Below are 22,676 nucleotides of genomic sequence, written 5' to 3'. Positions count from 1 at the left end.
TTTCATGACCATAGGGTATACATTTTAAAGTCTAGATGATTCACAGCTGTTTTTAATGTTGTTTTTAATGATCTGTAATATGATTTCAAAGTTGAATAAAAAACAAGATCCTTTTTAAGCTGTCACAGGTATTATTACATGCTTCTTATACCACTGACACTGTGTATTTAGAGCGGTTTAGCTCTGCTGTGTTCACTCCACAGGCCACAGTAGCATTACTCAGTCAAATCAGAGGTGACTTTGACAGGACCAGTGGCCTGATAACAGCCGGATCTCCCACTCATTATTAGTCATCTTCAAGACTCCGCCGAATAATCATAGGCGCTCAGAAAACCTTCACAACACTGGCTAACTGTCCAGTCATTTACAGCAGAAAGCTATATGAGAAATTGTACAAATACACATCTGAAAAGCGAGAGTAGATAACTTGAGGTATGTTAACTTGCCATCTGATTTAGTATTTTAAAATGCAAAGTGTACAGCAAATTCTCTCTATAGTCAACTGAGTTAATACTGAACTGATGTGATTTTGTTTGTATGTAGACCACACAGTATCAAAAAAATATTGAGGTCTCATTCTGTCACATCATTTTGAACCACTAGATGGAGTCCTAAACATTTGTATCCCAAAACAGTCCCTTACAAACAAAATATTCCATCTAAACATGAGAAATAGCATTAGTGGGTCGATGGGTTGACAAGTCAAAAGTCAAACATTGCAGTTTTTTTACATTCCTGGTTACCACAGTTTAATACATAATGAAAACAATTATTCCATGTGCCAGATGTTCCATATTTGTGCTCATTACAAAAGTGAGTTGAGAAGGACATGAAGGGAATCATCTGTGCACAGTTCTAACAAATGTATACTGAAAATCCTAAATGATTCCATCAGGAGCCCACTTAATGCCCAAATATAAGGCCAAGAGTACTGAGCAGGTTATAAAAATGGTATGTTGAAAGAAGAAATTTACTAGTCCATCTAGTGTAATAGTGTAGTAGAAAATACTATTTAGATGCTTATGTCAGTCATTTTCTTGTTTTCTTGTCTAGACTGCATACTAAGGGTAATTTTACATTTAATACCCAACAACGTTATAGCTAATAGATTTTCATTTCCAGGTACATATGAAGGTTAGACCTGCACTCTAATGCCGGGCTTATAATCTTCCTCATCTTGCTTAATTTGGAATAAAAGCAATTCATTTTTAATACCAGACAAATATTTGGAGTCCTGGTTAGGCATAAGAAAGGAGGATTTGAGAAGCCCCTCTCATTTACCCTTGATATGGTGCAGCAGATGAATCAAACATCAGTTGGGTGAGCAGGCGAGAGCTGAACAGACCAATAATTTATTCCTGACCAGTGTGAATCACCACTTGCTGTACTGTAGCAGGTTCAGAGCTCTTAAATCAGCGGCCACTAGAGGGACACGTGAGACACACCAAGAGAGTACAGACATCTGCTGAAACAAATTGCTGGACTCAGTTCATGTTGCTAAGCAGATCCAATCAAGCAGAAATTTGAATGAAATGTAGTTGTCAACGGTGGCCATATATAAAGACATGTTATTATCACATGATGAAATTGAATATTAATCTCAGCATGAATCTCAGCATAGTGATACATATGCACATTTTTACTGTGGTAATTCTGTCCATATTTTTCATATACAGTAATGGACTTCATATGAGTCATACATACATATCTGCCTGTAGTGAATTGGCAACAGGCTAAAGAACTGAACTTAATTAACAGGCAAATGTGATAAGGGACAATTCCACATGTCCCCTGGATCACATGTGGTCCCCATTAGCTGTCAGTCAGCTGCACCGTTTTTCCTACAAAGACCAATGAGCATCAGAATGTTTATATATTTATTTACTTATTGACAGACCCTGGCATCAATAAATGATGAGGATGGAGAGCAGTCGTGACTAGCGCTGCATGCATCAAGAAAACTCATAGCTCTTAGTCTTATAAACAAGTCCCTCACTTCAGCATTGCAGCATTAATTTAAATGGATGGAATGCATGGATTAAAACGTGGATCAAAAAGGCAAAAACTGTGGTAACTGATTTAGCTGATTTAGATTTTATTTATTAAATATGTTATGTAACCTTTTTTAAATAAACAATATATTTTTATACAGTGTGACATTGATTTACTCTGGAAACAAAGTATATTACACAGATGTTTGAGAGGATGTAATTAAGTGAAATGAATTCAAACCAGTGTGAACATTATATGCGTTATTTCATCAAGTCTCTCAAGGTCTCAGTCAGTTAGAGATACATGATGTCTGTGCATCTGAAAGAGCAACACGTTTCTGAGCGCGAGAACAGAAAGACCCTCTTTTCAGAACACTGCAGTGAACAGGCTGCTGTATGGGAAGTGAATTCACATGAACATTTAAAAACATCACTAAGTTGGCCTTTTGTTTGTCATCTGTAATACCAAGGATCAAAGTATTTTAGAAATATTCAAGTCATGCTATAGTCCAGTTTTAGACCTGGCTTTAAATCTTTACTTTAAACCTTATATAGCTGTTTTAGAGCTAGTTTACATCAGGTGGCACTAGATCTAAACTCATATTTTCTAAGTTGGAATTTTGTGTGAATAATTTGGGAATCACTAACATCAATGTGAAAAGAGCAGTGTTGGGGACATTGGAAGCGTTTATTCATAGTGCCGCAAACAGATTACCAACTAAGGCTTCAATGTTTGACACAGAAATGTCCACTCTGCACTGACCGCCCCCCAGCAGCCAGCAGTAGCAGAGGTAGTATCATGAAACTGTCCAAGGCAGACTTGAAGTGGAATGTCATTCTCCTTGGCAGCCACAGGGGGCACACTGGGTCCGATCACACTGCTTGTTTGAGACTGGCTCCGAGCCTTGTTTCTGCAGAAAGGAGGGGAGCATTAGCACTTGGAACAGAGACAAACCTGCCTCAGACAGATTAGTGAAAATATAGGGCAATATGGCCACAACAGTGAGCAGCAATTAACAGAATATCCAGCCAAGATTGTTGCTAATTTGATTGTATTAACACCTTTCGTTTTCTTATGCAAGGTCAAGGTCAAAGTAAATATTTCAATAATCATGACTGCATACGCTGTGGTATCTATGCCACTGGGTGTCAGTGTGATAACAACAATGAGAGCTGAAGTAAGAGGCATTAAACTAGAGCAGCAGGCCCAAGTTTCTCCTAACAGCCTCACTTTAGCCTGCATGCACTGTCATTCATCCCATTATCTGCTGCTGCTCACCGGTGCTTGTTTACGCGTGGGCAGCGCTGGCCTGTTGTCAGGGTGGTTGGGCGTCCATGGCCCAGAGCTCTGATTGGAGTAAAAGTCCATGGGGTAAACTTCCTTCCAGCTCACCTCCTGCAAAGCTACAGCTGCCTGACAGACAGACACACAAACACACATGAAACATCGGAAGAGGCTCAGTGTGCAGATGCTTGGGGTAGTATCATGATACGGTGTGCTGTTCATTCTTTAAATGAGACGATTCCTGGTAAACCTCAGGCAAAAATATATTCCATATTGAGACTGCTCTAAGCAGGGGTAAGGTAGTTTAACATGCTATCCCTATGCAGCAGCACTGCATGACGCAGCAGCTGCTATGAAGAGCATCAGTCCTGCTATGACAGTGCTGTGCCGTTAGTGCAGGCTGCTCCATATGGAGAGACAAGTCAGTGAATATTGATTGTAAGAGACGGGAAGTGTGTTTAACTGATCCAACAGATGAGCTGACAGACAAACCGTACCAAACAAAAACAACAGACTTTGTTTTGTTCATTAACAACATTTGTTTTTTTGTTTTTTTTTTTAATATTACCGGTATCTTAAAAACTATAATAGTAGAACTTGGAGAGCCAAAGTACCACAAGCACGCATTACTGACTATACAGAGCCTGACTATACAGAGCCTGCTAATGAGTAAAAAAACAAACAAAAAAAACTCCATGAATTACTTTGCTATCAGTGCAAACCCAGAGACATGAACGCTACAATTCTACCACATACTGTAGTAGTGTTGTCTGTTCAAGTGTTGTTATGCTTCCATAGACAGGCCATTACATTGACATAATCAGGCCATTACATATCACTTCATTTAACACACACAAGTTTATATATAAACTCCAGTGGAGGTAAGTAACATCTGGAGGCTTGTTTTAGGAGAAAATACGAATGTTCTTTACAAAAGATATCACTTACTCAGTAAGTGAGTAAATTTGAGTTTGTAAGCCCGGGTAACTATAGCTAAATCTGAGTAGCTGAAAAGCTGTATTTATACCTACACCTTATTTATTCCACAGCAAAAATTATCTTTGATCCAACTGTTCATTTCAAAGGGTGCACATTAGCGGCTGACCCAGTGATTCCTCTGCTCGCTCCTCTCTCACATCTCTCTCTCTGTGGATGCTAGCTCCTCTTGCTAATCCCTGCTCTGACAGGAGAGCCAAGTGTGTCTTATTGACTATAAATATAACATGAGACGCCTGAAAATAAATTCTGCCCCTCACTCCCACCCTCCACTCCTTCAGCTTTTTCCCTCCCTCTCCTTTTTCCTCGCACTTAGTCTTTTTACTAAATGCCACCTTAAAAAGCACCCATACCAAGATGCAAAGAGGCATGAGTTGAAGTGAGAATTACCACACTCATACATATAAGCTCACATATTGCACATTATTTAAATGTATAACTGGTACATAGCGGTTGGGTAACTCCAACATAAGGCTAAAGAAAACAAATTTTAGCTTGCCTATCAAGGCACATTTTGCTTATATTGACAATAAGAGATCTAAGTATGGGCATTTGTTGAGCACCTTCTTTAGTAAAAAGAAAATTAATTCCCCACATAACTACATCACAAAAGGTGAAGTGAGGTAAAGACCTTTGGGAAAATGTTGTGAATGAATTAGTAGTTCATGTCAGCCGTGACCAAACAGTGTGACATCGTCAGCCATCATCACAGAGCGCGCATGTTATATCGCTGCACCAGCAGCACACAAACAAACACTTTGTTTTCACATGGATCATTATAAGTCATCCACCAATAAATCTCTCCCCTTTAGGGCAACAGAGACTAGTATTGAAACAATCATTTCAACCTCCCCTTTGATCATGTCATTTTCAACACAAAACAATAACAGTGTCTTTAATAATACTGTAATGTCCAGGACTATTCTTTTGTGATTTTTTTCAGTAGTGATATGTGTTTAAATGAGGGTGCAGTTTCATTGCTATTTTTTTTTGTTTCCATTAGCCTCTGGGTATAATACTTTTACAACTATAATGAAGACTGTGGCAGCAGGGAGAAAGATAGAAACTTACGGTCAGTAGATGGCGCTACACAGCTTATGTTCTGAGGACATAATATATGTTTGTTGTGGTAAGAAAAAAAGCCAGTAAATTATTATTATTGATATATATAATTTCAGCTTAAGTATGATAAGAAGATCCCAATAACAATGTCTATGTAACAATGTTTTTATGTAAAAACTTAATGGGGTGTAAAGTATAAATGCTTTACCTCATACGGGGACAGCAGTGGTTTTTTGAAGGCAGTTCCCCAGTCAATAGAAAGTCTTGGACAAGCAATCTGGACCCACCTAAATAGAAAGATGACAAAATATGATTTTTATCATCATCATCATCATCATCATCATCATCATCATCATAATATTACTTATATGTTTGTTTGTTTTTTTGAGTGAGTAAAGATTTTATATAGGCACAAAAAACATTTTTTTTTTTTGCTAATGAAATAAAATGGGGAAAAAAAAATGAAGCCCCTCATTACGCAAATCTAATTTAATTCCAAATCTATTTTGTACCTGATCCTGCAGTGTCAGCTGGGCTGGGTAAGGTAAAAAGCCATGCTAAAAATAATTATTAGATTTGTGTAAATGGGTGTGTTGTAAGGTTAAAGAAGGTAAACAAGGAAGTAAACAAAGGTAAAAAGCTAGACAAAAAAAATAAATAAATAAATAACACATGGAGGGAAAAGACAGTGAGTGGCGAGGTGTGTGTGAATAACGCAGCACCAGGGCGGTCTCCACGGAGGTAGCCTACATAGCTAGCAGACGCAGGAGGGCGGGGGAGAGAGGGAGAGGGGCTTGAAGAAAAGAGCCCTATAGTGAGAGGACAGATATACAGATAGAGGGGGAGCAATGAGGAGAAAACCAAGACAGGGAGGAGAGAGAGAGATGGGGCAAGAGTGACAGAGAGAATACTGTTTACTCTGGAAAATGCATGAGAGCAGACTGAAGAGAAGCTGGATGTAAACTGCTAGAGGGAAAACTAAATGAAAAATTGGAAAATGGAGTCACAAGAGTAACCGGCATGGTGTCCAGGCGATCAGGGTTAGATCAGCTATCATCTGTGTTCAGACAACACGTACATCCTGGTCTGTGCCTAATCCTGCTGCTCGAGCCCCATCAGGGATATCGACAAACATGGAGTCAGCTTATGCGCATGTGAAGGGCTCACAGATAACCCCAGGCCTATGTAAATATCAATGAGGAGATATGAATGTTCAAACACATGTGACATACTACCCACTTGAACCTCTGTCCATTAACATTTACATAATAATGAATCTAGCTGCATTTGATAGCACAGATTGTATAGTTTAGGTTATAATAACTTCGTGGTTAAATCTTGCTCTCAGGTGCTGCTTGGGGACTTGATAAACGTGTAGGTAAATGTCCTCAGATTAAATTGGCCACTTCACTGGTATAATCGAGCCTGCCTTATGGTACATGGTGTGGATCAGGACCATGGGGGTGGCTGAGGGGATTATTGGATGGGTAAAAGATGAGCAGTGATTAAGGCAGACTACCCCCTCTCTCTCCTCAGGGCTACAGCAGAGAGTGGTGAGGGAAGGAGGAGGCACTAGGCGTAACAGGGAGAGCAGGGAGGAGGCCTCCTGAGAAGCACTGAGCTGATTGGCACACAGCGCCAGAAGGGACTCTTCTATTATTAGCACACACACTGACTGAATTGGAGATTGATAAAATGTTTCAGTTCTCTGTAAAGTGAGGCCAAAGTACTTCACTACAGAAAAATGTGCTTTCTATAGACTGTATGACGCTCAGTGTTTGAGAACATAATGTAATATCAAGTACAATACTCTTCACTTCACTTGTTCCAAAGCAATACAAAAGTTATACAGAGTTAAGTTAAATTATATTGATGGGGGAATATCAGAGAGGGATTGATTCGATGAATTAAATTGCCATTGAAGTATAGGTCAAATGAAGAGGACAAAAGTGTATAGGTAAGCACAAGGTATAAAATATTAACAATTACACCTTATGCTGTATAATTTAGTAAGGTTATTGTCATCTGAATGTAGGATAAACAGACATTTCCATCTGTTCACAGTGGTCTTCATACTAACATGGTTCTGAGGCCAATGCTGTCCTCATTTAGGCATTTGGTCTTGTCTAAAGTAAGTATTTACAGTAATAATTTCCTTAATTACATTTAATAAAAATAAATGAGTAGATTGTCAAGGCCTACTTAAAGCTATAACAGTGATATACAAAGCCTGACATTTAGCTCAGCTATGCACTGTAAACTCCAGCTCTGGCCTCCAGCCTCACCTGCTGTGGACCATTACACCCTGATGCTCACAGACACACCTCTATCTGCATCTTCTTCAGTTACACTGTCATTCTTAATTCAATAAAACAAGTACAATTAACCTTTAAAAATACTCAAGAATGGAGTAATGTTTGAAACATCTAAACAATTTCCTGCTACAATGGCAACAACAGTTTAGGTGAAAACATTTTAGGCATAATAGTTAAGGGTAGAATTTATGGTCTACTTGAAATAAGTGCGTATGGTGTGCAGATATCACTACAATGGTTTAAAGCCTGCTTAGGGACAGCATAATTACACACTTAAAAGAATATGCTAATAGTGTCTCTCTTTATGAGTGAGAGAGAGTGTGTCTAATGACAGGAAAAGCCTGCGGTGGGCTCAGTGCACTGTCGGCTGGAGCTCAACACTAATGCAACCTTCCTCGCCCCTGTCTCTCAATGAGTCTGGTCTTCGTAGAACTCTCTGCACCATAACAGACTGTGCACAGCTTGAATCATTTACAACCATGGACCATTTATAACTCATACACAGGGTTTCACAGCATCAACAAACTTTTCTGCAACCCAGCGGTCAGTCTCAAATGACTTCAAAACTGTATTGCAAGCTTATTAGATTTATTTTGCTCTCTGGTTTTCTTTTGTCAGGCCAAAGCTGACACACCATCAGACAGAAGTAATGCAGACAGAATCTAGTGGTGATATGAGAGAATACAACAGCGTCAGGTCAGCCAGTCTAACTACAGATGGTAGCTTTAATGTATTAATCCAAAATAAATATCAAACTCATTATAACACAGACAGATGTGATGGATCTTAATATTTGGAGCTACTGTGTCATTATTGGAGACTACTCAATCATTATCACCATGAATGTCTTTTGGGTATTTTTGTGATAACATTTTGGCAACTTAATCATTTTGTAGTTCATGTTGAAAAAGGAAATATGTATGTACTACAACTGATATATTCACTGTTGATTATACAGTTATGATTATAACAATAACTGTAGTTCAGAAAGGAGAAATTACCTGCTTTTCATTTTACAATTGAATACCATTTAAAAATGTGTATACTTAAATTAGTGAAATATGTGCGATTATTGGTATCATGTGTTGTGAATCAAAACATGACGTAACCACACATGTACATTTTCAAAGCTAAAATGGATCTTTGTGTCTGATGACTCCAGTAACAGCATACATCACGACACTAAAGGACCCAAAATAACCATTATCGTGACTGTCGAGGTGCCAACACCACCTCCTCATCTACCTCTGTAAACTCTTTCTGTCTCTGTCTGTGTGCATGTGATACACTGCACACTGGTACTCCGCGTGAAAGGCTAATCGGAGTACACTGCGGACTGAGAGCAGAGCAGGGGTGAGAGTCTGGCTGTGTGCTACTGTGATTGGAATAGTTGCACACCAGGCTAACACTAAGCCATGGTCCATCCTCTGACTCTTGCTCCTGGTTTGAGCTCAGATTAAGTGGTCAGCTCTCACCAGGGTGCTTCAACACTCAAGATTTCCACAGAGGAAGAATAGATTTATGTCATCTTTGATCATTGGAGAGAGAGAGCGGTAATTGAGTAAACTAAACTTGTCCTCCCATTCTCACAACCAAAAGAGAGCAGGGGCCACTATCTTCGTATATATGTTGTTACGTAATGAAAAACGCACAAAAACACTTTTTGAATAAAATATAATCTAAAACATGTGGGCTAAGATATATTTTTAACACTATTTTTTGAGAACCTCCATCTGCATCTCACTACTACGACTCCAACCTCAATCATACATATTAATATTCCACTGGTGTTCTTAGTAGAATAATTTAGTCACTCATCTACATGTATATAAGGCAGGTAAGGTGTATAGACAAAAAAACAATGTACTATAGGCTACAAAGGCAATTATACATGGAAAAATATTACTTGGAAACCACATATAAGTGTCAAGATAAGCAAATATTGAAATACGATCCAGTGCTATGGGTCAGATTCAGGTTCATAATGATACAACGGGAGCATGAAATTCCCAAAGACGTGGAAAGCATAAAATAGACACTTTACAGAGTTTCATCTAAAATACTTGTGTCTGGTTTTAGAAGACTGTTACAAATCGCTCTGATGACCCAATTATGAGTGCTCTGACGCATACAAAATACATCTGAAATCTGCTTGATTTGATTGAACTTCACCAGCAGCCTCCCTGATAATAGCTTGACAGGATTCAGGATTGCAAAGATAAATTAGCAATTGTTTATGAAAATGACAATAGGCAAATCAGTGAAAAGTTTTAAAATGAGACGAAGATGTGAAACTCACTGCCAAGAATACTTAAATACATTTAGTAGGAAACGGTATGGCAGAAGGTCACGATTTGCATTAAATGGTAGCTATAGGGAGGGAGAGACTGGGCTATGGCATTACTAATGTGATTAATTCAAGTCAAAAATGTGTGCTGCTTTTACCAAGTGGAACAAGTGGTATTTTTGGCAGATTGGTGTGACTCATCGTCTCTGAAATCCTTTCAGTTATACATGCATTCAAAGAAGAGAACATTCAGTACGCAGTGGTTACATAATGTGGGGTGCCGACAAGCCACTATTGTTTACACATATCCAGAACTTTTTAAAACCTATAGTGAAATAAAACTGTCCATCTGTCTGACAATCCCATATGGTAAACGTTCAGGGATGGATAAACTGTACTCGCCATCAACATCTGAGGAGGCAGTATGAAGTAGTCTTTATAAATCAACTTTAGAACATCTGACAAAGGCTACGCAATTAATCAAATTTGAATTGAGATCAAGATCCATGTTACATCAACGATATGATTGGCTGTTAGATCACGAGAAAATTGGGCTATTTTTGGGTTAAATGCGCTGAATAAAAATAAAGGCATTCAAATAAAAGGAAAATAGCAAAAAAAAAAAAAGTTGTGATTTATCTTTTGACCAGCCCTACATGTGACTGGTGTAGCCTCAGAGTTCTCATCACAGTACTTACGCGTCTACATCCGTCATCAAATCCAACTTGCTGGGAAAAATCTCAGACAGGAGGACTCTGGTAAAAGATCTGCCCAATGATTCCAGTCTGGATTCTAGGTGCTGAGAAAAAAGAGAGGAAAAAATACTGACTCAAATTTATCTTGTTTTTAAGAAAGTCATTTTTTCTGCCTTACATTATTCTGATAACCAAGAGTATTTTCACTTAACATGAGGAGGCGGCTTCACCTTTTAAGACTGAAGGCTTTGGTTAACAGCTTTCAGAAAAAGTGTTCCGTCAGGTTTTTAATGTATATTACATCATCCATCCTTATCTGTTTATAATATTTTTTGTATACTTGAGAGGGACAAATAGAACAAACAGGTTATTATGTGGTAACACTCTGAGAGCTCAGACAAATCAGATTTCACATAATGCAATGTTAAATTTCCTAAAATGACTATATCTTTATTATACTTCTTATTGATTGCCAGTGGTTTACTTAAAATGTTTATTTAACCTTTATCTATAAGTGGGAATAAAGGTGATGGTAATAGCTGCATCTAAAATAGCAGATAACAAGCACCTTGTTTGATAGTCTTATTGGAAGCACATGTCACCAAACCACTTGTCTGAGCCCAGCCCTCTGGAAAGTGTTACAAACCATTGCACAAAAGCCTTAGGGCATGTCCACTGTCAAAATGAGGACACACACACTCACCTCCAGGACTTTAGGGCTGCCCTGTCGCCCCAGTGAGCCCAGGATCAGGCCCCATCTCTGGGCTGAGCGAGCTTTGTCAATAGCCTGGAGCCTTAACTCTCGCATGGCATTATGGTCATAGTATTCCCTAGAGAACACCTTACTGTAGGGATCGTACCTATGTGCAAAGAAGAGACAGAGGTTTAAAATGGTGTCAAATGTGAAATGCCACACCTTTGTTGTTCATCAAAAGTTGGGAAAAATTAATAAAATCTAATCAGGAAAACCCATCAAGTGTGACGCGAGTGCATCTCGGGGAAAGGCATAATCTCCTTTTCAGCTCCACAATGGCTTCACTTGAGATTAAAATCTTGTTTATAGGAGATACCTGTGATTTGTTCAGGACTGCATCTTTTGCACAATGCTATCTCACAGAATACAAATAGGCATGTGGAAAAAGCTATGACACTAGAAAAAACAACAGACGGTACAGAAATGCATGACTATCATTTAGTCTAGTGTATTATTCTACCTATTTTAACAAATTTTAAATAATCCCAGGCAAAGTCCGTTTTTATTTATTTATCAATATCTATATAAAACTATTTTATCAGAGTTTTTATTTTACTATTTTAGACTTATTTCTGGTTTCATGTTGCACCATACGATTAAAGCAACTTCCTTGTTTGAATTTTGTTGACTGACAATGGCAATAAAATGTCTGATTCAGTTCTGGGCTGGTAAAATGAAAGGGTCATTAGACACTTCCTTTATTTGAGTCCAAGTCTGGATATGGGACATCTTTTTTATGGTTTTGCTTATTTTTTTAACAGCATTGATACACTTGCAAATTATAGAAAATTAAATATTCAAAATAAACAATACCTGTAAGCCGGAATGTCTGGATTTGCAATCATAATTGACTCCAGGTGAAACCTTCCATCTCCAAGATAACTGGAAAAACATGCACAAAAAATCCAGGTCACAGAACAAAAGTGACATTCTGACAGGACGTGCGCAGTATGCAACATCTGATAAACCAATTTAGTCAATCTCAGGGCCGCCCAAGCTTTACATCAAGCGGCTGAATGAGAGAGAAGAGCCCAAGGCTGCATGGGAGGATACATGACCCTAATGATTGAAGTCTGCTGTTTACAGACAATGCAAGGCTTTCTAATTAACCCTAGCCCAGGTGGAGCAGAGTTCACACACACTAGTACACACTGGGCTCTGTAGGTGTGCACGAATACATGGTCAGGTAGAGCAGCCTCTCAGCAGCCTTTCTCCTGAGGTCACTCTGAGAAGATCCCTGCTGTTAGGCTAAGGTCTATGCCCGGTAACCCTCCTCATTACTGCAGTCTCACAAGTGCCATAGAGAGAGGCTGTGCAATTAAACTCACTAATTGGCCAGCATTTTAGAACACCGAGGAACATGCTGCAGGTGGTGGTGGAATATATATATATATATATATATATATATATATATATATATATATATATATATATATATATATAAGTTGGGGACACGTCTGGCATATATATTTGGACCTATGACGGTGTGCATAAATTCTAATGACAGAATGACAGGGTGGGATAACCTTGAGCATGAATACTGCTTAGCAACATCCACGGCCTTCAGAAACTTATGCCTCCAACAATAAGCCTGCTGTACTGTCAAGCTCTAAAATGCACTGGCATTCTCCACAATGAATGATAATACATTGAGTTGCAAAGCCAAAACAGCACCCGTTGAGTAATCCAATCTCAACATCATTAAGCTCTTTACAAGGGGGGGGGGGGGGGGGGGGGTTACCTACTGCTTTGCTCATTATTAATATGATGATGTTTGCCTGTGGTTTCAACAAAATTAGTTCACATTTTTGAACAGCGCATTGCAAGGTATTTACAGGTGGGGGTAAATAAAAATAATTAGTGTATAATAACAAGTTTCTCTTTCTGAATTGTTAATGTTATTAGGTAAAAAGAAATGCGCTAATGAGCCTTACATTACAGATTTGTAATGCATAATAATTTACAGTTGTACAATAATTTGTACATTTTTTATATGATTCTATAAATGTGCTAGTACGATACTGATAAGGGCCATGGTGCTAGAGAAAGCACTATTGGGAAAGACCACAAACTAAGATGCATAAGATGTACTCCACAGATATGTTGCAGCAGGGTGCCTTCCAGTGCTTTTTCTGTTTTTCTGTATTACTAATCCCTTTTTTTCACTTTAGAGTCACATTTTACCCCACTATAAGAGAGAAACAACTGTCAAAATGGCTGAAAATAAGACAAATAAATGCATACTTAACACTGTAATAATTAAGCTATACTTCTATACATTATTTTGTCTTATAAGTTGCCAACACCTCTACCTTTTTACATTTCGTAGTATTGCTTGGTATAATGATGTTTTAGTCATCCCACGTTTGGATCACCTCTTGGCTGTTTCCATGTGGGTGTATTGGTGGCCTTTTTGGAGGCATGATTAGATGTCAGACTAAGCCAGGTCTGGAATGATGTCATCCTGTACCAGGCTCATGCCACATGTGTGACAATTGCTGGGCTAATTATGAAACCAGATGGGAAGTGACGGGATGAGTCAAGATCTCTCGATAAATAACAGAAAAACAAGGAAGAGTTCTAACATGATGGCGTTGACGTGGCGGTCCAAGTGAGGGGACGTGCAGCCTAGAATCTCTCCTGGTGACAAAGGTCGACACTGGGGAACCAGCACATCATAGTCAGGCCTGAGAGCCGCACTCACAGCCTGCAGCACAGAGAAGCAGGAAAACAGTAAGAAATGTCTTCTAGCTCACATCAACCTTGAGCCTCCTCACGAGTTTGCACGATGGAAATATACAAAACCCACAATAGAAAATACTGTTTTCTTTCCTAAACAAAAACGATACAGAATTTAAATTATAGATTTGTACAGCTAACTGGGTTCGCTGTACAAAGTCTCAGACAGCTAAAACAACTTATTTTGAAGAAAACGTTGTGATCGTGTATTTTTTTTACAATCTAAATTCATTATGTTTGGCCTCATGTTTACATTTCTTAAAAGACTGACATGGTATGGGTTATTTATTAGACTTAATTAAAATACTTTAAACAACTAAAAAACCCAATGTCAACCCGGTCTACACTCTTGATATTAGTAAAAGACTAGTGAGCAAACAATTAGCTATGGTTGGAGGTAGGATGAAATCAACTGTATTGAACTAATTTTAAATGCTTGAGTGGGTAATAATAGTGATCAATCAGTCCCTTCCACCCACAGTTTGACCTCAAGAAGCTTACACAATAAAAAAACATGAGAAACATGGAGGCTTGGATCAACTACAAGGCCAGGCTGCTATATGCAGCAATATATACACTTCAACACTGCTGCATAAGATATGACCCACACGGTTCAGCAGAGTTTAAAAATAACATGACTGTCAGTGTGGGAACAGAGTGGTGTTGGTTCAACATGAGAAATGCAGCAAACATACAGCAAACTGAGAGTGAGAACCTATATAGAGCTGCATCTGCTGCTTATGCAGTGAACAAAAGCAGGAAACACACTGTGGCTGGACTCATATGTTTTACTTCAATGCACATTTTAGATCTAAAAGCATCAATAACTCTCAGGCTCATATTTGAGGTGAATGCCGAGTTCTCATAAAACATTTATAGTAAAGCTTAGAGATAGGCTGATACAATGGGCCCCAGTAATTGGACTTTTAACATATCGGCTATCGCCCTTAAATCTCCAGCTGGTGCAGATATTTTGTGAGACACAACCAGCTGCCTAAATATGCATAAAGAATATATACATAAAGTTTAATTTGATGTTAGTCCAATGAGGGTACTGCAAAAATTACCAAAATCAACCCAAAAATAAAGGCACAAAAATATCAGCCATTGATTATCTGGACTCTAAACAACCTGCATTGGCCATGAAAATATTTTGGTCAATCTCTAGCATTGTTTCAAGACATTGTCTTTTTAAAATATAAAATTATTTGGAGAATTGCCATGCACAGTAGTAACCATGCACAAATGAGATAAAATGAAATCAAGAGCAAGTGCTATTGTGATCCTTTAAAATGTATACAAACAACAGCAAGGACAGTAGCACTTCAGGCCTGGAAAAGCATTACAGCTTTCACATTTTCTCTAAAGCAAATTGAATGTTTCTTAAGCCTCAAACTCACATCATAAACAACATTGTGGACCAAAATAATTATTTGTGTGTTTGCATAGACCAAATACTGTTTGCCTCTCCACACAAATATAAAGTGCTTAGATTCCGACTCACAGAGTACGGGCTCCCAAAAGTGTCTTGTTGCTCCATTACCTGCAGAGCTGCCACAAACTGGATGGTGCTGACGAGTGCCAGAGACTGTCCTGGGGGGAAGTTGAATTTGACCGTGTCCAGCAAGTGTGCATTGTCCATCTGGATGTCCACAAACACATAGAGCATCTTAATTCCTGCTGTGGAGTCTATAGGGACTGCAGACAGAAAGAGACGAAAGCAAAGACAAATGAATTATTCACTGTGTTATGTCAGGTACGCCTGCAGTGTATTCACCTTTGATGACATCAACACGCAGCACATGTTTGCAGATACGGCTTTAAAGGTACATATTCTACATGTATTTTTCTCAGCAGTAGGCCTCATCGCATTATTACTCAAACTCATTCTGCACAAGCCCCTGCACATGTGGGAAGTGGTGCAGAGACCTCAATTATTTAGGGAAGGAGAAGGACACATGCGATTACTATTAATGCTATTAATTTCACAGACCATTTCCTACACACCAGGCCCTGGGAGAGGTAGCTAGCTGGAGATGTGTTGAGTTAGATTTGTAGAGAAAGTAGGCAAGAGTCCATTTAGAGCAGCCAAGGCACGGATAAGGAAGATATATTGTCATTTAGGATCATTATTGTAATTATCTGTATTTTTTTGGTTGTTTAGTTGGACAGCGAGAAAATGCAGGCTTTTTGTTATGATTAGGCAAATGGGCCATTACCGTGTGAATATTTTATAAGCAGATGCAGATTGCTTAATGGTCTGGATTAAAACAATGGGTATAGAAAAGACAGGAGCAAAGCCTGATAAAAAAGTAAGACATTAGGCGAGCCACCTCTTGGAGTGAACCTATACTAAAAAGAAGAAAAAAATACATGCAATATTATAACTGTATTAAAGTGCTAAATTGTACGGATTTATTAACAGTTCTATTTTCAGTCTGTCCTGCATTTCAGGCTTGCATATTTTAAGATAAAGATAAAGGGGAAGTCACAAATACAATGTAATAAAATGTGTTCTTCTAAATGTACAATACAATTTCCCACTGAAAATGGCAGACAAAAACTGAAGAAGGGAAGAGAAGGTGAACTGGAAAAGAGAGCAATTCAATAGGTGGATGACTGAACAATATACTGTGTGAATTTCAAAGCATGGGAGGAAAAGAAAGGAGTGGAAAAAGTAATAGGATACCATGAGTTGTGGAGATAGAGCTTTGTGAATGGTCAATTATCGGGCACCATAAGTGCAGGGTAGATCCATGCATCACTGAAATGCAATGGAAGTAAGAGGAGGGGGCTTCAGGAGGTGGGCTTTACCAAAGGAACTTTATAAAACTAGAAATGAACAGAGAAGTTGATCTTGGCTTACACTTAGATGAGCTGGTTGTTTATTGACCCTTAAAAAGGCAAGAAGAGTGGCATTGATCTGCTTTAGTGGTCAAAGAGCACTTAAAAGGTACAATCAGAGGTGCAGCCAAAGAGATGAGCAAAACTGAGGCATGATTTTGAGTCATTTGTACATTTAACCTGTAATGACACCCAGCAAATGGGCTCAAAATGGACAATCTATAACTAAAGGTTAGACAGAATGACCGTGAAGAGATACATTATGGGATGTGAAATTTTGAAATACTTGACTTACAAGTATTTTTGATAGAAAAATGTAGTAAATATGAGCAGTAATTTCATAAACGTGCTGCACTATACACTTATTATGATGATCAAGAGTGGCACTGAGTATGTCAAAAGGATTCTAATATATTAACTATAAATTTCCATTAAAATGCATATTTTTTATCAGGGAATGTTCATACGTATATTTTTTTTATTTAATCACCATTTTGTTTTATCCTATTATTAGATAACGTGCACTCAAACGCTTTTTGATAAGACAACACTATGACACTGTGTCTCACTGGTCATTTGATTTTGTAGAGTTTAAGTTAATCATCCAATTTTACAGGTCAAATTTCTGTCTAATATTTGTTTGTTAACTGGACTCAGGTGCGTGATTCTACCATTTACACTGAGACAGAGCAAATGTTACTCTGCCCCACTCAATGTTCGCCAGAAGGTGCACTACGATGACAAAAGATGAGAGGGCAGCAATATTCAAGCGCAGATATGTGCCAGAGGAAATGAAAAGAGAATAAAAGAGCAGCAGAGGCAGTCCCAGTGAGTGAGTCAGTGTCTTTAATCTGCCACAGGTGTCCGATAGTCCACAACAGCCAGACAGGGAGGGAGCACACAGGCATGCTGATTTATGTGGAAATGAATCAGCTAGGGTTGTCAAAAAATATATGTTTTATATATCTATATCTAAAATTAAAGTAAATATCTAGTGACCGATTAATACAAAAAATATACTGAAACTAGATACCCTAGATACCCACGGTAGTATTAAAAAAACTACTATTATTTACTACTTTGTCGAAAATTAAATCCTAATGTTGAATTCTCTTTGGGGTATCGAACACTAACACCAGCCTTTGCCTTTGTATCAAAAGTTTGAAATTTTATATTCTTGACAGCTCTATAATCCCATCAAACACAAAAAGAACTACCACATAAACATCTGACTAAGAAAGAATGTGGACTTTTTCAATAATGCATATTTAACTGAACTAGTGTCTTGTAGTCATAGAAAGTAACTACCTTGTGATTAGATGCCTTCACTGGTTTGATATAAAGCAACCACAACTTCACCCCAGGCCAAAGAATTAACAACCACACCAGCGGGGAAAGTTAGATGAAGCACAGGAAGCATTGAGATTCAGTTGGTTATTTCTGGTATTTTGAAACGGGGAGGCTATTGTGGCGGGGAGGTATCAAAAGTATTGATTTAGCATTTCCTCCATGTTCAGACGGTGGGAGCGAGGTGAAGGCCCTAAAGAACAGCTTGAGGTTTTCAAAGGACGACTCTAATGCATGTTCTCTATTGATCCACTGAAGAAATGTGAAGTCCAGGCTCCAAAGGTCTGCTGCACTTTCCCATTGTGGAGGTAGACGGCTTGAGCTAACTAGTTATATTTTTCCGTTGATCGATAGATGCGACCATTTGTCTCCACTGACTTCAACCGTGCTACCTGCTCACTGTTGAGAATGGCGTGTAAAAACGTGCTAAAAGTGACACTCACTCAGGCAGCTGTGGCCATAGTGCACCATGAAGTCGGCTCCCAAAGCTCGAGCGGTGAAGTCGTCTACACAGCAGGCCCCGTATGTCACGTCCCCCATCACAATAGTGTCTGCCTCCGTGAACCTATACACATGCACAAAGACACTCATCAGTCACAAGCCATTGAAGTGGAAGACCGTTGCTGCCTCCTGTTGCTGGTTACCATAGAGATCAATGCAGGTGATATCACAGTATGTACAATGTGATTATGAGGCAGTTGAATAGGATCAATCATGACGCCAAATTGCTCCAGAAATATTAGTGTATAGTTTTGTGTGTATGTGTTCAGCTGGCAGTCAAGTATATGAGCATGACTACACCAGTGTACGTATTTAAAATGGTTTAAATAGTTATATATACTCACATACACAAAGTTTTGCAATATCCTAAGCAATTAGTTCACAAAATACTGTTTTGTTTGAGGAGCGAGTTATCTGGTCAGTCATTTAAAAACATACGGTACATACACTATACACACTCTCTTATAAGACATTCAGATTCATTTGAATATATAGTCAACAGGAATGTGCACAAATGAATGATACAATAGAAAATACATGCATAAAACAATGGATTAATGCTGAACAACATACATACATACATCTGTATTTACATCACTTCAGTGTTTGCCTCAACACTGAATAAGTGAAAAAAGGGTCAAGGAAACTACTGTTTTGTTTATTAGTGCCACTTAGTTTCTAGTCTTGCGTCATCCCAACTATTTTAAGCTGCCGCTCCGTGCAATGCAATCGGTCCAGACAGCAGTGTATAGTATCTGTGTATAGTCAGTCAATGGCTGAGTCACTGTATAACACAATTAGACATGGCCATACTTGAGCTCCTTATGACCAGTCAATGCCCGTAAAGCACATGCTGTCTGCGTTCAGCTGCAGATGAGCCTTAGTAAATCATCAGTGATTCTGGCTCTAGAAAAAGGACAAATGATGAGAAGAGTAAGAGTTAGAGCCAAGTCTGCACAGCAACAGAAGCCGATTAGAGCTAGGGCCCAGGTCCCGTCCATGTACGAGCTGGATATAAAAAAACACCAGGAAGAATAAAATGGGGATCACGTCTGTGGCTTTAACTGTTCACAGCTAGGTTACATCAACTCAAACACACTATTTCCAGGAAGCAAAGCAATATGGAAGGGAAGCCAATTCTTAAATTAAATTCGGAATCATATTCTACATACAGCTGGATCACAACTCGCCCAATATACTGTATTTTCTGGCCTATAAGTCGCTCTGGACTCTAAGTCGCATTTTTTGGGGAGACTTATTTTATAAAATTCTGGACCAAGAACAGACATTTTATCTTTAAAGGCAAGTTATAATAATAACAACAATAAAATAGAGAACAACAGGCGCAATAGCAGTAAAGAACACTAACGTAACACATTTATATTTATTCATCTACATGAAGCATAGACAGAACTGAATATGTGTCTAGGATGTTAAGGTAAGAAATTAACAGTTAATCAGATAACCAAAGCACAAAAAACAAGTTAACAAGTTTACTCTGGATCTCACTCCAAATCACAAAATCCACTGAATTCTTCATCCTCGGTGTCGCTTCTGAAAAACTCCGCCAACTCCAGATGTAGACAAAGCGTGGCTGTCATCAGACTCAGCAGAGTACAATTTTCTTTTAGGGGGCAATTTTGTTTAGTCTTTCTCATATGTCTTTTAAATTACCGTAATGTTTAAATTTTCTGGTACACAAGTCTAGAGCGCCCTCGTGCTGTTATCAGTGTGAAAATTAAAGATGTGAAATTATATATTTAAATATTTTCATATATTTTAATAATTTCACATATAAGTCACATCTGAGTATAAGTCCCCCGGCCAAACTATGAAAAAAGTGCGACTTATAGTCTGGAAAATACGGTATTGGTCTATAACTTATATTACTTTACATATACACATGTTTTTGTATTTCATTTATACAACTTTTAGCTATTTATGCAATTTTTGTTTACAGTTTTATTTTTTATTTATTCTTTGTCATTATTAAGAACTATTTTTATATTGTGTCCAAGTAATTTCCCATGTGGATCAATAAAGTTTGTAACACTGTGTAAGCTTGGGTTCTTTGTGGGAAAAGTATAGCATGTGGTCGGCTGTAAATGGACTCACACAGCCTTGTATTGGAGACTTGTTTTCTGACAGATTTGGGCTGGACAAAGGGGGCAGCATCTGATTATTAAATAATATACTAGAATGTTGTGAAAACAAACTATGAACCATCAGGTTAATATCTCCTGACGGTTAATATCAGCAACCATGTCTTACTTTCCCCTAACTAAAATCAGATTTCGATCAACTTACCCTTCTTTAGCCTTTATCCAGGCTCTCTCATCATGTTTTGTATGGGACAAGAGAGGGGGTATGTTAATTTGCCTGTCCCTCTCCTTCAATTGCGGCTCTCGAGTGAAGAGCAGCACAGGCCAGCTGAGCCCAAGATAACACGCACACTGATAAAACAGAACAGCTCATAAACTAACATTAGCCTGAAATATCCTGTGGGTTGAATCAATTATCTCCCTGGTAAAGACTGATATTGGGTTTGTCCTAAACCCTCCAACATAATGTGAACATGTAGGATGGTTTAGGGCAGGTTTAAGATAAGGGTTTTAAGTCCTCTGGCGCTTGCGTGGTAAACCCAATGACATTCTCTACGTATGGAATACAACAAGAAAAATAATTTTGGTTGGCCAGGCAACTCTGGCTCGCCACAGCAAATGACAATGATTTACAAATAGGTGTTTAAAAGTCTGATTTGTTACCTGGAGCTGTCCTCTCTATTTATACAGGCTGAATAAATTCATTATTCCATTCCATAATTGTTGCAAATAAAATCCACAATATAAAAACTCAACAAACAATAGAACTTTTGACAATACTAAAATTTCATGTTTCAAGTTTCGATATTCATATTTTGACAATCATGCGTCAGTCTACAAACCTATGAAATTTACATTTAGTGAAATGTTTTCATTTTCAGAATGTTGCTGAAATCAAATCACTTTACCATATTATAGTTTTAACTAAGCAGTAAGTAAATACATTATGACATTACATTATTTTACATTACATTATTACATTACATTATGACATGCATCAGCAGACTTACCAATCCCCCAAGACAATTTACACTGTAGAAACCTCAGGATGACACATTATTACTGTGTGTAATCAGGTTTCTATGCAACAAAGAGTAGAACCATTAGTAAGCCATCTCCTGGGCAGCAGCATGCATTTCTAGTTATTTCCCTGTATTATTTCATGCTAATAAATGTGAAGAATGTGATTAGGAGGCCTGTGTGACACATGAGATGCTACCAGGACATGGATAATTACCATGCAATGTATAGTCTGTATCCCACTGGGAAAAGAACCATCCAAGGGCATGATGTTCCAGTGTGTCCAATTCACAGTCTATGTAGAGTACCTGTGGTGTGTGCTCCACTATTTCTGCATCTGTCCTGTGTCCCATGTGTATTTCATTACCCCTCCACTATTATTGGTTTGACTCATATCGGCCTACCACAGTTATTGCAACTGAAACGCCATTAAGATCTAATTAAGATGTCAAACAAGTCTGTGAACTCCATAACTGCATTTGGTAATTAGGTCTTTAGCGCACAATTCAATATGGGTGAGAAATTGCCAAGCGATTTACAACTTTGATACAAAACTAATGGGCTTGGTGGTGGCAGCCAATACAGAACTGAGTGTGACCAGTTAATTTACAGGATTCATTGAGAGTTATGACTTCCAGCTGCTGCACACTCATAGCATCATTATTACATCTGATCAGAACACAATGTAAACATATAAACATATGAAACATCAATTCACCTACTGTTCCAAAAAATACA

General features: G+C 38.3%; 1 protein-coding gene across 1 annotated transcript in view; it reads right to left on the bottom strand.

Moving 5' to 3' along the window:
• Window positions 1–1,219: 1,219 nt before the first annotated feature.
• dph1 (diphthamide biosynthesis 1) overlaps window positions 1,220–22,676 on the bottom strand; it is a 32,808-nt gene continuing 11,351 nt past the window's right edge. The window contains exons 4-12 of the mRNA XM_055225877.1: window positions 18,759–18,880; window positions 15,668–15,822; window positions 13,971–14,092; window positions 12,199–12,267; window positions 11,335–11,491; window positions 10,635–10,735; window positions 5,543–5,621; window positions 3,271–3,405; window positions 1,220–2,902 (exon numbers count right to left, since the gene is read on the bottom strand). Of these exons, the coding sequence (XP_055081852.1) occupies window positions 2,825–2,902; window positions 3,271–3,405; window positions 5,543–5,621; window positions 10,635–10,735; window positions 11,335–11,491; window positions 12,199–12,267; window positions 13,971–14,092; window positions 15,668–15,822; window positions 18,759–18,880 (1,018 nt within the window). The 3' untranslated portion in view covers window positions 1,220–2,824. The remainder of the gene's footprint in view (window positions 2,903–3,270; window positions 3,406–5,542; window positions 5,622–10,634; window positions 10,736–11,334; window positions 11,492–12,198; window positions 12,268–13,970; window positions 14,093–15,667; window positions 15,823–18,758; window positions 18,881–22,676) is intronic.

Source organism: Periophthalmus magnuspinnatus, chromosome 13 (genome assembly GCF_009829125.3).
Source record: "Periophthalmus magnuspinnatus isolate fPerMag1 chromosome 13, fPerMag1.2.pri, whole genome shotgun sequence".
Classification (NCBI taxonomy): Eukaryota; Metazoa; Chordata; class Actinopteri; order Gobiiformes; family Gobiidae; genus Periophthalmus; species Periophthalmus magnuspinnatus.
Note: the sequence above shows the minus strand (reverse complement) of the source record. Positions and strands in the feature narration are given on the sequence as shown.